This window comes from Vanellus vanellus (assembly GCF_965231255.1).
Source record: "Vanellus vanellus genome assembly, chromosome: 17".
In the NCBI taxonomy this organism is placed as follows: Eukaryota; Metazoa; Chordata; class Aves; order Charadriiformes; family Charadriidae; genus Vanellus; species Vanellus vanellus.
The window spans coordinates 11,861,098-11,874,676 of NC_138922.1; the positions used below are offsets into that span (position 1 = coordinate 11,861,098).

Genomic DNA, 13,579 nt, shown 5'->3' on the forward strand with positions numbered 1-13,579 from the left:
ATGTGTGTTTTTTCCATCCTTGTTTTGAAAACAATCACATTTTGTCTTTGAAGAAGCTTAAGGGGGAATGTGTAACAAGCCTGCTGATCCAAATGTTTTTTTTTTCCTGAATCTTAACATATACAGCATACCTTTGGACTCTGGTACTGAACTGCAATAAGCTACACTTCTGCATTATTGAAGACAAGTATACCTTGATAAACATCGTCCACAGAGTGGAACGTGACTTTGGAAAGGGTAGAATGAAAGCATAACATTAGCGTTGTCGTTGCTGTGGTATTTACTGTGTCAAAAGAAGCCAAGCTTTGGTACGAGTTTCTGGACTAGGACAGACGTAGAGCCCGTAGGCTGGTTTCAGCCCAAGGGGTGACATGTAGTTGATGTCCTGAGGACGAGTGTTGTGGAAGTACATAGTGCTCAAAGTTGGGCTTTTTCTGTGCTGTCCTAGCTTTTGGGGGAAAACATTTCAGCTCGATTGACTTCTCCCATCAATGCTTCGCTCATTGCCTGCATTCATAGCTTTAAAATTCAGTGTTTCAGAAATGTTTAGTTTTTACCGCTTTATGTAGAAATGGAAAACACCAAAGTTAAAAATTATGGCTAGTCAACCTCAAATTCAGTTTTGGAATTTGTGACTTTATGCAGATTTCTGCCATACGTTTTCCAGTTTAAGAGAATTAAGTCTATTTTTGTCAAGTAGATTATTTGTGTTAAGTAACGGCGATCTGATCATCCAAAGCCTTCCCAGCTCTGCTTTATGAGGAATCAAACACTAGAAGGTGACCGTGCCAGTACTCACAAATTGAAACCTGGTTTGTTGTCTGTTTGACTGCCTAAGAGAACAGGAGAATCCAAAATCTTTTCTACAAAGAAATAAAAAATGCCATTTTTGTTAAGAAGTGGTATTTACAAATTAGAGTTCAATTCTAGTTCAAATAAAGATGTCTTTCATGATGACATTTATTTGGTTCATACTCTTAAAAAAGCATGTGATTTACTGTTCTTCTCATGGCAGTCCTTCAGTTTCATACATATGTATTTTGGTTTGTCTTTGACCTTTTGCTTATTATTTTTAAATTTGCATGTTTCTCATAAATACAAGCTTTTTTCTTTTTTGGGCATTCTTTATTGTGATATTCCCTCTTTAATGTGGTATAATTTTGAGAACAAGAAGTTTTGCAGAAGACCAGCATGAAAAGAATGAATGTTGAGACATTAAATGTTTACAGATCAGTTTAAGTGGATATAATCCACAACAAGTAACAAAGTGGGAACATTTAACTTCAAAGCACATATGGCTGCTGTTACAAAATCAAAAAATGCAAGACTTAGGCCATACAAAGTATTAGAGACACATTTTCCTTCTTTCTCATAAACAAGTACGATATACCTTAGCTTTTTAGAGTGGTTTTGAAAGGAAGACTGTAAACAGCTTAATTTCATGGTCAGATAAAGTGTTTGAATTAATTGTAAATATTTACAATAATTTTTTGCTTTAAAAAAGCTAAAGTAAAGGGTGATTGTATTCATTTTGCATGAGAGAGAGTGCTTTTGGGAAATCATTAAGCCTTTGAAATTTCGTTGCACAGCCTTAACCTTCTGGGGATTCCAGCAGGTACTGACAGAGGCTTTCAGTGTTCCCTGCCGCTGGGTTTCGTGGGAGCCAGAGCAGGGCTCTGCCTTCAGCTCTTGGCAAGTCACCCTCGGTCCCGGGCGTCTGCGCAGGTGACGAGTAGGTGGGTGGGCTGGATGGGGAAGTAGGTGAAATGAGCTAGAAGGAAGAGTATAATACTAGTAAAATTAGAGAATTTTAGATAGAAAATACTATTGCAGGTACAAATGTGTAGGACAAAGAAAATCCTCCTAAATTTTCCTGGTTCAGAATTTCTGTACTTTTTATTTCTGTCTCTCTTGGTTTTTATTTTTTTTCCCCACTGTTATCCATCTTCTGTGGCTGATGCCCCATGATGTTCTCACTCCTGTATTCCTCTCCTCACCAATCTCCTCTTCTGTGTCCAAAATTGATTTTTTTTTTTTTTTTTTTTAGTAGGCGCATACGGGATTCCTTTACTCACTAATGTCTAACCATGTTTTTTGCATGCCAATCATTGTGGCATATTTTTAAAAAAAAAAGACACCGAAAAATCTCAAAATAAAACCAACCCGGGATGCTTTACATGAAAAAAAGGTTAACAGATCTGTTTTACTAAACTCATTGACAATAAAGAGAAATAGGTTTTTTTGTTAAGTCATTGTTTTTATATACTTTCAGCTATGGTATTGAAGTATTCGATATACTGTTCATTGGAATTGGATGTACATGTTAAACCTGCTACTATCTACAGCTACTTCTGGGTGAAATATGACAACTCTTCAACAGCATATAGAAATCCCACATAACCTTTTAGGACAGGAAATGAATAATAGTGTATCAAATTGAAATTTCAGAGGGATTAAGCCTCTTCTTCACTGATAAATTCAACACAAAAATTTATTCAATAACACTGGAGAAAGTACAAGCATTTGATATATTTGCCATGCCTCATAGATCAATTTAATCTTTTCGGGGGGGGGGAAGTCTAAATGTTGTAAGATGTGTATTGCAATCACATTCCTATTCCAAATCTCACTGCCATATTTTACAAGATTATACCCTTGAAAGCTTTTCTTGTGTGTTACGCATTCTCTGTGATGTGATGTTTGAGCCTCATCGTGTGAGAGAATTAAAAAGATATAGCTGTCTGATAGAGGAAGTGGGTTGTGAACAATGTGTTGTATTCAGATCTTAAAAACAGTGATTGAAAGAGCTGCTTTAATTATACATTACTGTTAATTAATTATTTCCTTATGTTTTGTCTCTATGAGTTACATATGTAGATGTATTTTCAATGCACTCAACTGTCGTTTTTCGAAACCACTAGATTACAATGATTTTAATCTCTACATTTATTCTAGCTTTACACCAACTTAAATGAAAGTTTATCCAATAAAGTTGGAAAACTTCTGTATAAGTGATGTATTTAGCTGCCTAAATTCTTTTAAAACATTCATTGATGGAATTTATACAACCACAACGGTTTGGGTAAAAAAAAGGGCATTTTTTGATCCATTTGCATTAGGAAACACTAGAATTTTAAACCTTGCTGAGCAGGTCATGTCCAACAAAATGATCTCTTATGAAAATTTTCTATTTGTATAACTTGTAAAACATGGCAGTATGTAATTGGACCTTTACATTCTGCTGAGTGGTTTTTTTAAGGATCATTGAAATGTTGTACAGGAGAAAGAATTACGCACAGGAGAATTAATGTGTGTGTTACTTCTAGGTTAGAGCCATGTATCTAGAGACAGTACTCTTTTGATGATTTGCAGATAGATAATCAAATTTTCTAGTGGAAAGCAGTTCTTGAACTGGTGTGTATGTCCAAAGGCATCCTGAAATCTGTTCTATTGTTCTTCTGAGTGCTATAGTTACTGTGTTAATTATATTCTCACTGGTACAGGTTACCTCTCAAAGTATGCCCCCAAAGTTATCATGACAAACTTTTTTGAATATTTGGAGGTATTTCTTGCTGTTTGTAAGAAATAATAAGACATTGCTGACATCATTACTTTTTCTCTGACTTGTTTTTCAGTTAGAAAATCCAAGATATTTGCGGGAAAAACCAATGCCAGTGTCTTTGGTAGGTATTTGTATTCCCTTGATATTTTATAAGGGCAAGCAAACATGCTTAGTGTTTTTTGTTTCTGGTTAAAATTGATTTTACTTGGAGTTACTGCTTTGAACTTAATAAGTTGTTTTGAACTTTTTTCTCATTCAATAGATGACACCCAAATTTGGCCTGGGAAAAGGTAGCACTTCTCGTGATGCACAGGTACTACTTCGAATGCATGAAAAAGAGGTAAGAGTTTTTTTAGTCTTTTTAGAAAAAGAAAATTACACCCAAATTAGTAAATTAGGCCATTCTCTTTGGAAATTGCGTATTCGCAAAGCAGTTTGTTATAGGAGGAAATCTTATGTAAGAGAATTTTTGCTGTAGTGTCAGGGCTTTTCATTAAGTACTTAGTGTATTTCCTAATTACTTAGGGTATAAAAAAGACTTTCTGAACACATTTGCTGTTCCTTTGAAGGACTTTTTACTGTAGAAGAGTTTGAATTCTAGGACTTTTCCAAACTACCTTTTAACAGAAGCAATGGAACCCTTTGATTTAGTGAGGATTTTTGTTTACTTTCCATATGCCTTTAAAAATCTGCAGGTCTAGACCTTATTTCTATTACGATCTACATTATTTCTCTCTTTGCCTCATCTAGCTCCAGTCCTCTCTTACTAATATGGGGGTTTGTATTATTTCTTTTGAACTTTGTTAATTGGTAAGATTAATGGCAAAGCTTGCCTATGTCATTCTCTCATACCATGTTATTTTGTGTGTACAAAAGTAAAGTTCTGTCATAATTTTTACCTGATTCATAGTTTAAGGAAGTTGTATGGCTATGATATATTTTTTTGTCATAAACTACTCAGTTTATTTAAAACATCAGTCATGAGATAAAACTGAAATATACCATGTTTAGCACATAGATATTTCAGATTCTTCTGAAACCATGTAAGCATTACATATTTTTTTTGGAAATTCAGTTAATCAATGGTCTGGTGGACCAGACTCCAGGAAAGGAAATTCAACACGTATTCGGAAAATGATTAAAACCCCACACTTTTCTCTCTTTGCCATTCAAATTTCTGTTTTCAGCCATATGCTCCTGGAAAATTGAGGCACATGTACACCCTTCCCTAGCTATCCACAAGTACTTAGACCTACATAGGACTCCAAATGTGTACGAGTTGGGAAGGAAGGGGCATCATCTGCAAATGGTGAAATCGTCCCTCCTTTTACATGGTGTGCTGTAGGACACTTATGAATTGGAACTGGCCCAAAGTTACTGTCATGGATATTTCAGAAGACATCTTTGACTGAGATTCAGGGGAGGTTAAATTTGCTTTGCCGATATTTCTATTGTCAATAAAGTAATGGATATGAAAGTCTGCTTTACGTTGATAGCTGAGGGCCTGATTTGATGCTTAAACAAGCAGCCTGATACGGTGATTGCACAATGCGTGTGCCTTTCACTTTCTCTGCTCTGGTCTAATATTGACTGTTCTTTTGTATTGACAATGTTCAAACCACCATTGCCTCAGGATGAGGCAAGGCACGGTTTCGTAAGATGTGAAAATAGACAAAATAATAAAGAAATTGAAAGCACAATGGTGTCATTTAAATAATATTTTCAAATTAAATAAACAGGAATGCATGCCAAGTAGCTACATAAAATACTCAGCTAATACTTCACTGGTTCAGTGGAAAAATCCTCTAAACCACACAGTAAAAATCCAGTACTTTTTGCTAATGTTACTCGACTGTGGGCTAGTTTAAACTGGAACGGTTATAGACCGTATTTCACAATCACCATGTGTGTGCAATTAAGTAGAAAACTTAAATGTGTTTTCATCTAATTTTGTTTGTGAAGCTCAATTAAGAATAAAGCCTTTTTCTTTCTAGAATGTAAATGTATTAACAGAAAAATAGTGCTGTACAAAAGAGTTTTGGTAAACCTTTAACTGTTCTCAACTTCTTTGTAGTAGAACGGGAGAACATAAAATAGGATAACTGTGGTTTTTTTGCTTTTAACCTTTAGACCTTTGTTCATAAACCATTCCTGCACCTGTTTTGACTTTGTAATGCCAAACACATGGCCATTTTCAATGATAACCACATCACAGTTTTATGAAAATGTGAGTATCATCAGGCAGTGGTTTTTAGTCATATTTTCCCCAAATACTTCTGACATGGATTAAACCATTTGGGAAACTGTCATTACCGAAAAATCATGGGTTCAAACAAGGAAGATGCAACAAAACAGGAATAGATCAGTTTTCAGCAGTAGAGCAAACCAGAACAGATGGCACGGCTGGCTTATCTTGATAAATAGGAAAAAGCGTCCCTTTGAACTTCACCTTCGGTCAGCCTGAGTGCCACCCAATACTTTGCGGAGCAGAGGAGGGGGGGAAAAAAGTTCTTATTCGTGCTTTTTCAGAAAAACAGAACCAATGCCACTGCTAATATATGGGTTTGACATTCTTCTGGAATTAAAAAACGAGTTTAGCTATGTTAATAAAACACGATGTTTTGTTAACCTTTCTCAAACAACTAGTTTATCTGATGTATCCTTTAACCAGGACAGAAGTTTTGGTGTTTCTTTAAAGATGATCTGTTTCTTAGTTTTTCATTTTCTCAGTCTTAATTTTTCTTAGTGTTTTTCTCAATTTCTTTCTGTATTATTTCTGTAAGCAAAGATATTTATTTATGTAGCCTCAGCAAATGAAACCTAAACACATCTGAGGCAAGAATATTAGAAATAATTTTCTCTTTTTATTCTTTTAAACTGAGGCTTATAATTAACACCAGGAGTAAATTTGTACTGAGCTAATACCAACTCTTAAATCATTATTTCTTTTTTTTAGGCAAACTGGCAAGCTCGATGCTTTGTGCAATAGCTGTATTATGAAGCTTCATCTATCTGGGTTAACTGAGAACAGCAAGCGTTTCCAATGTTTTTGTTGACTTTATCACTGTGTTCCTATAACTTTTCTGGTTTGGTTTTTGGAAATCCATTGATAAAGTCTTTGGACACTGGAGCACGGGTGCTTTTTGAGCCTCTTGTATACTAAAGCAGTCTGGCAGAAATGGTTGTCTTTCCTCCAGTCAGCTGGAGGAGTAGTTAGTGCAGCACAACTGGAGGGAGGAGTAGTTCTGGGGAAGGCAATGGGTGAATTTTCAAGAGGATACAGAATACCTGCAGGATAATTTTCACCAATTTGTCACATGGAATGAGGACTGAGGAACAGAGAGAACATGCTCGGGGAAAAGGAGAGATGAGCCGGGTAGTGAAACATAACTTAAAGTGTAGAGAATGGGAAAAAGACATCTTTTTCCCTTGAAAATGCATTTTCATGGATTGAGGACCAGAAGTAAGATGAAAAGGAAGAGGTTGTTTTTGGTTTTGTTGTTATTTTTTTTAATGTATTCAAGAATTCCATCTTTAAGATACAGCCTGTTTAAAAACTACTTCAAACCTTTATCTTTGTAATCTTTATTTATGTTTTTCTCCTTTTTTTTGTGAATGAGCACTCCCATTTGTTGCATGACAAATTTTATTTATAAAGATCATCAAGCTGTGTACATAGTTTTACTGCACCAAAAGTGTTGGGACCTAGTGATATATTTATGTTAAGATAAAATCAGCATGCTGCAGTGATGATCTTATAGTTAAGTCTTGGTCTGGCTAAAAGTGTTCTGAATTTAAGGTGTTGAAAGGAGCAGATTTACTGTGCTTCTCACTTATCTGGCAAGAGATCATAACTTGAAATGGAGAGAGTTGCATAAAGGCTGCGCTATAGATTTTCCCCAAGAGGGACCATACATAGAATGTAGAGGAAAGGATGCAGGGAGGAAAGTAAGTCATAGAATTTGGGAGGGAGAGTGGATAACAGTTGCTGGTGTTATCATAGAAAAGAGGTGTAGGAGGGGGGAAAAAAAAAAGAACACTTTAAGATAATATGTTTCTCTGCAGTTAGGGGGAAATGGTGATCTGTGAGCACTGTCCTTTTGGTTTTGATTTCTTCCTCTTAATTGCTAAGTTCTATAGAAAAATATTTAAAAACATGAATTAAACGTTTAATGCGTGCCAAATTAAAAGCAGTAAAACTAATATGGAGACAGTATCCCAAAAGAAGGACTCTTGTAATTAAACTGAGCTTTTACCAGTGTAAAATTAACATTATTGTGCTTTTAGCTACATCATGGATTTGATATTTTTTCCTCATTGAAAACAGATATTTTGTTCATGTCTTCCAAGAATGGTAACAAAATATATCAGTATTGTTCTCTTGTATATCATAATGAAATCAAAGTGTTTGTGTGCTCATGTGTATGTGTGTCTCTAGAGTGTAAATCTACTTAGCAGACAGATTTAGATACGTACGCGTATGGAATTGGGAGAGCTGAATACAGGTGAAGGAACCCCCTTAGGCATGTAATGGGGCTAGGGATCCTGTTTACATTTTTTAAGCTCAGTGGTACTCATTAATAATAGGAGGAGAGTGTTGTTCATGGACTTTGTGAAAGCATTTGGGTTGCTAAGGAATCCATAGGTGGGCCCAAAACTTGAATCTTACAATAACTGGAGCTTCGTGTGTTTGGAATTTTTTTTCTTCTGATCCCTCTGTTCTTTACTTCCACTTCTCTTCCTTTGTGGTTCCCCTTCTTTTCTTCTCCTGTTCATCCAGAACTGTCCGAGTCATACTTCTGCTCATAAATGTCTTGCTGTTTTCCAAGGGGTAAAAATTGTTAAGATTTTTAATTCTGGTGAATATTCCTGTTAAAATGTGGGAATGCATGTTGAATTCTGTTAACACAAGTGTGGCCCATAGGCAGGAGCAAGAAAATGCAAAAAGGCAGATAAAACTTAATTATTGCTTTCATCTTGATTTTCACTTTTCCGTAACGTTTTTCTTGTGACAACTTGGTTGTGAAAATACTGTTTTATTACCCTTAGAATTATTCCAAGCAGCGTGTATTGTGACTTTGAATATTCTCTGGTTCATTTCAATTGTCTCCTTTATCCACAAACCTGGTGTCTGTTTTGAATGCAGTGTCAGATTTATATTGAAAATTCAGTTGTAAACTGATTCTCACCGCCAAGTAATCATTCTGAATAGTAATCTGTTAGTTCATGTTTAAAAACGCAGCAATCTTGACTTCTGTTAACGTAATTCCTGGCTGATTAATGTCCTGTTCCTAAGAACATGTGCAAGTTGTCCATTGTCTTCCGTGTGAGGAAATCGCATCCTGTCTTGCTTTGATAACTCTTCAGAATGTAATGTAATAAACCCCAAACCTTATTTTATTGCTAGACTGGTGTGAGACATACAGTGTATGTCAGGATGAGACATGTTTTCATAAACTGACTTGTGATTTATAATTCCTGATACTAATTGGTCTGGTCATGGAGATATATACGTACATGTACAGTTATTTATTTATTTTCTTTGCAATAGTTTGTGAACTATGTCTTTAATTATTGCACATATGTGCTGGAGACATTGAGAAAGATCAAAGAGGTAGGTTAGCAATTCAAACTAGTGTTTTAACCAGTAGAATGTCCAGATGGTTGCCAAGCAGCTGGGAATTAATCTTTTGCTGCATGATTAATCTCTACCTCAAAGTGTCTCTCCCTTTAAAAGAAAGAAGAAGAAAGTTTGATTTTTTTACATGTATAGATCCTGTTTTTTAAAGAAGAGACATTGACTAGAGAAAGTAGGTACTATACACTGTTCTTGCTACATGTTGCAATTGTGAAGTAAAGGTAAAAGTACACTGTTAATGACTGTTGTAGGAGATCCTGAAAGGAGTGTAAAACATTCAGTAGCTGCTGAAATACAACATATTAAAAATAAGAAATAACTCTGGGGAAAAGTAAGTGATGTCGACTCAGTGTGGACAGGCTCATCTGCTTCACTGGACTTGGCACTGTGCAGAATTATATGAAGTTTTCAAGTAGTATCTACTCTTTTATTATATTCAGATTTTACTAAATCCCTTTGAAATCAGTAGGATTACTGTATGTTCACAAGGTTCATCTGGGTTCAGTTTTGAGTGCTGGCAATTGAAGATAGTTTGTTGCATTTTTGAGCTGTCTTTTATGAAATAGCATCTAATAAGTTACTACCATGTAGAAGCTTTCACAATTCCTAAACATGTTTTGAACTTTTTTTGGTACTTAGTAATGTCGGAGTCTCTACTACAAGCAGCAGGCATACTTGTTATGTACGGCAGTGAGACACTTGCCACTCCGAATTATGCTGTTAAGTACTATGATATGCTGTAGTGCTGATGTGGATGTTATGTTTATTAGCTATATAAAACATCCTTTAGAGTAAAAATACCATTTCAAGTTATTACAGTTGTTGGGATACAAAGCTGTATGCTTTTCTCCCTATTCCCACCACCCCCAACATGGAAATCTATGAAAAATACATTGTTCTCTCTTGAAAGAGACTAATGACATTTACATATGAATAAGAACAATTGTCCATTCAATTATTTTTCTGTATACAGCAAATGTGTATTAGTGTTCAGTGTCATTTAAAAAGTCAGACTTTTCCTGACAAGAGAAAGCTGGTATAATTTGATCTAGGACAAAATCTTTCATTTTTGGTGGCTGTAAAAATGGGGCGACGTCATATTAAATTTTTAATTAAGTGAATATTTAGTTTCTTTTCAAAGAGTGCCCTGTAAAAATATTGTAACTGGAAGTAGTAGCTGTAGTGTTTGTAAAGAGTAAAGACACAAAGAAGGTTAGATATGTGGAGAGAAGTATAAATGTTTGTTAGGTCAAATAATATAGTCCAGATCATAAACATAGACTTTTGTGGAGGGACCTTTGAATCTGGGCAAAATGCCACGTTTATAAAGGGTCTTTTTACATTCTAATTTCTGCCTCGCATGTTTCACTTGTTTGGTACTTCTTTTCTTTCAGTCTGTCTCTGGTTTGTCCAGACTGTAAGCTCTTTGCAGCAGAGACTTTACAAGACATTTATTTCACCTTAGGCATTGCGTTGGATAAAAATATTGATGATATTCAATGCAGAATTTGGAGTGGTTAATATAGCTGCTGTTTCAAAATATAGCTATACATTTATTTTCTTTTTGGAAAAATTTCTGTGTTGTGCTTGGAGGATGAGCACAAACATGAGGAAAAAAGCCCGAGGTTAATGTGAAACCCAGATGGAAAACCTGCTTTTATTGCGTGTAATGTTCCATTAGGAAAAATATTATTTATGACTTCCTTTAATTTATAGGGTTTGTTCTTAAAGTCTGATAGAGCCTTGGAAATTTCAATCAAGCGAAAACAGCCAGGTGGCAAAAGTACACACCACCATCCCCTCCCCTGCCCCTCCCAAGGCGTTTTTGGGAAATGTCTGCATCTGAAACAGTAAGAAACAATGACCCTTGATACTTAAAAGAATTTGCTTTGCATATCATAAAAATTCCTTGTGTCAAAGACTTAAAATAGTCTTCCTTTGTTGTATGGAACTCCGTTTATCAAGGGAACCAGGCTGGACCTCGGGGAGACACAGCAGGTACTGCTTCTGTCCCCGGAACTCCTCTTGAAATCTTAACCTGTAAAGAAAAGCAAAATTCTCAACAATGTTCCCCCCCCACACACACACCAAAATGTGCATCCTTATATCTCGCTCGTTTGTTTGTAAGGAGTTTGGGTAGGGCTGCAAGCTCCTCTGTGGACTTAAGTTGCTTTACATTGGCACAGCTTCAACGTTCTCCTGATTTTAGCCTTCCTGGAATTTTATGGTGAACTGTTACACACAAGGTCATCCACATCAGGTCTGTCTTGTGTTTTGTTCAAGTCTTGAGACTGTTTCACCTGTTTTTCCCCACAAAAGTTTATTCTAAGTAGTTTAAGTGAACAAGACAGGCTTGGGGGTCTTACTTAACTCTTCCAAAAAATAGCTTGTCCTCTTGCCCATCTTTTAGACTTTGACTAAAGATCACTAAACTCTCCTGTACAATGTGCTCCTTCAACAGCATCTGTGCTTGCAAGGAAATCAAATCTGTTTGAGCTTTTAAGACCTGTTGGTCATATTTGATATTTTGGTCATGATGTGCACATCTCACTTTGGTATAGACCTAGAACATCCGTGAGTCTTCTCTCCTAATGTACTTTGCCGGTTCTAATTTTCCAACTCTTGGCTGTCATGAGAAGGGAATATGGTCACCACATTCATCAGTGTGTGAAAGACGAGTATTCCTGTATTCATCTTACACCTTTTTCCCCTTCCTGCTTTCTTTTCCTACTATAGAGCCACTCTCTTCAGTTAAAAACACTTTGAGAGTAGATACTCTTGAAACTGCTTAGTGAATATAAAATATGATATTAAGTTATATATCATGTGACAAATGTGCTGGTTTCAGACATCTGAATGCAATGAAGTTGGAAATGAACGGTGTTTTTTCCACATACTGTAAACTTACTGCAAGTTTTTCAGCAGTTCAGTTTTGAAAATGAAAGATTAGTTCCAATATGATTAAATTTTATGTTTACTGCAGAAATTTTTGTACAAAGAAATTTTCTGTTAGGTATTTAGCTGCTTATTCGGCCTCTTAAATTACTCTAAATGTTGTGAGTATTAATACACCTCAAAGCTAATCTTAACAATTTTTGAGGGTACAGTGTAAGATAAGGAAATAACACAATAAAATAAGATAGCTTGTTGATTATGATGCGAGATGCACTGTTCCAAATTACTTTTGTCTGCAGACAGCATGTCTTTATGTGTAATAAATCTCAAATGTTTTGCAAGTACAGTATCTCCTGCCTTGGCCTGCCTGTATAGTTTAAAACAGTGTATAAATTATCGATATTTATTTATTTAACCCTGGATGTGAAAATTCAGTAAACATGATTGGGTAGAAAGTTCTAGTTGTTTGTTGGCTTTGTGGTTTTGTTTTTTGTTTGTTTGTTTTTTTCTTAAGAAACCTTTTTCTTCTATGAAAATATCAAAGCTTTGTATTGTGCACTGATTTCTTTTAGCAGCTGCATAACACCGAGACAAATAAGTTTTGTCGTATATTGTAAGATATACAAGTCATTGTTCTACATTGTTAGTTCTTACTTTGAAGTTCTCATTTATTGTTTACATCCTTCTCCCCCTTCCTCGCTTCCTCCCTCCCTCCCTCCCCCGTATATTCATAGACTTGGAAAAAAAGCTGGCACGCAAACAAGTACTGTTTTGTCAAATATCCCCAAAAATCTCTGGTGGATGTTAAACCTTCAAGGTGCCACCTCTGGCCTAAGGGTGATCCCAGTAATAAAGCCAAGTGAGCAGTCATCAGTAGTTCAAAGCCGTCTCTGAACTACAGCCTCAGATTCGTGTTGTTTGTCTGCTTACTCGTTTGCTTTTCAATCAGCTATTTAAATATTTCTACAAACTTTTGTAAATGGTGACAAGATGAATGTTTGTCTTCTGTCATGAAAACTGAGATAACACCTTTTTTTGCTAAAGATTTATGACAGTTGCAGATTAGACTCTATGGGTTTCAGTTTGACAGTTATTATTTAAGTTTTCATAGCACCCAACCTGTGCTGTGAAATACGGGACAGTGATACGATGAAACCTCATTTTCAGGTAACTGCTGGTTTTGGTGGTGTTTCGTTTTTTTAAATTAGGAAATAAGTGTGACTAGGCACATAAAAGCAGTTCTGTAGATACCATCCTCCATGGCTTTAAATAACAGGGACAGCACAGATGTTTGACATCAGTAATGTTTACATGGCCTTAGGGTTTAATTGCCTCATACTCTTTGTAAGGAGGATAAACAATGACAGAAATCCAAAGGAATGATGTTCAGGCAACAGCAATGGCTGCATTTCATACATAGTTGTAAACTTCTCAGCTATAGCTAAATATCCATGCTTTTTTTTTTCTGTCTGAATAGCATCATG

General features: G+C 35.7%; 1 protein-coding gene across 1 annotated transcript in view; it reads left to right on the top strand.

Annotated features, from left to right (window-relative positions):
- The window catches only part of CEP112 (centrosomal protein 112), a gene marked incomplete at its 5' end in the record, with an annotated part of 177,864 nt that overhangs the window by 17,323 nt on the left and 146,962 nt on the right, over window positions 1-13,579 (top strand). The window contains 2 exons of the mRNA XM_082492412.1: window positions 3,636-3,683; window positions 3,825-3,902. Coding sequence (XP_082348538.1) covers window positions 3,636-3,683; window positions 3,825-3,902 — 126 coding nt within the window. The remainder of the gene's footprint in view (window positions 1-3,635; window positions 3,684-3,824; window positions 3,903-13,579) is intronic.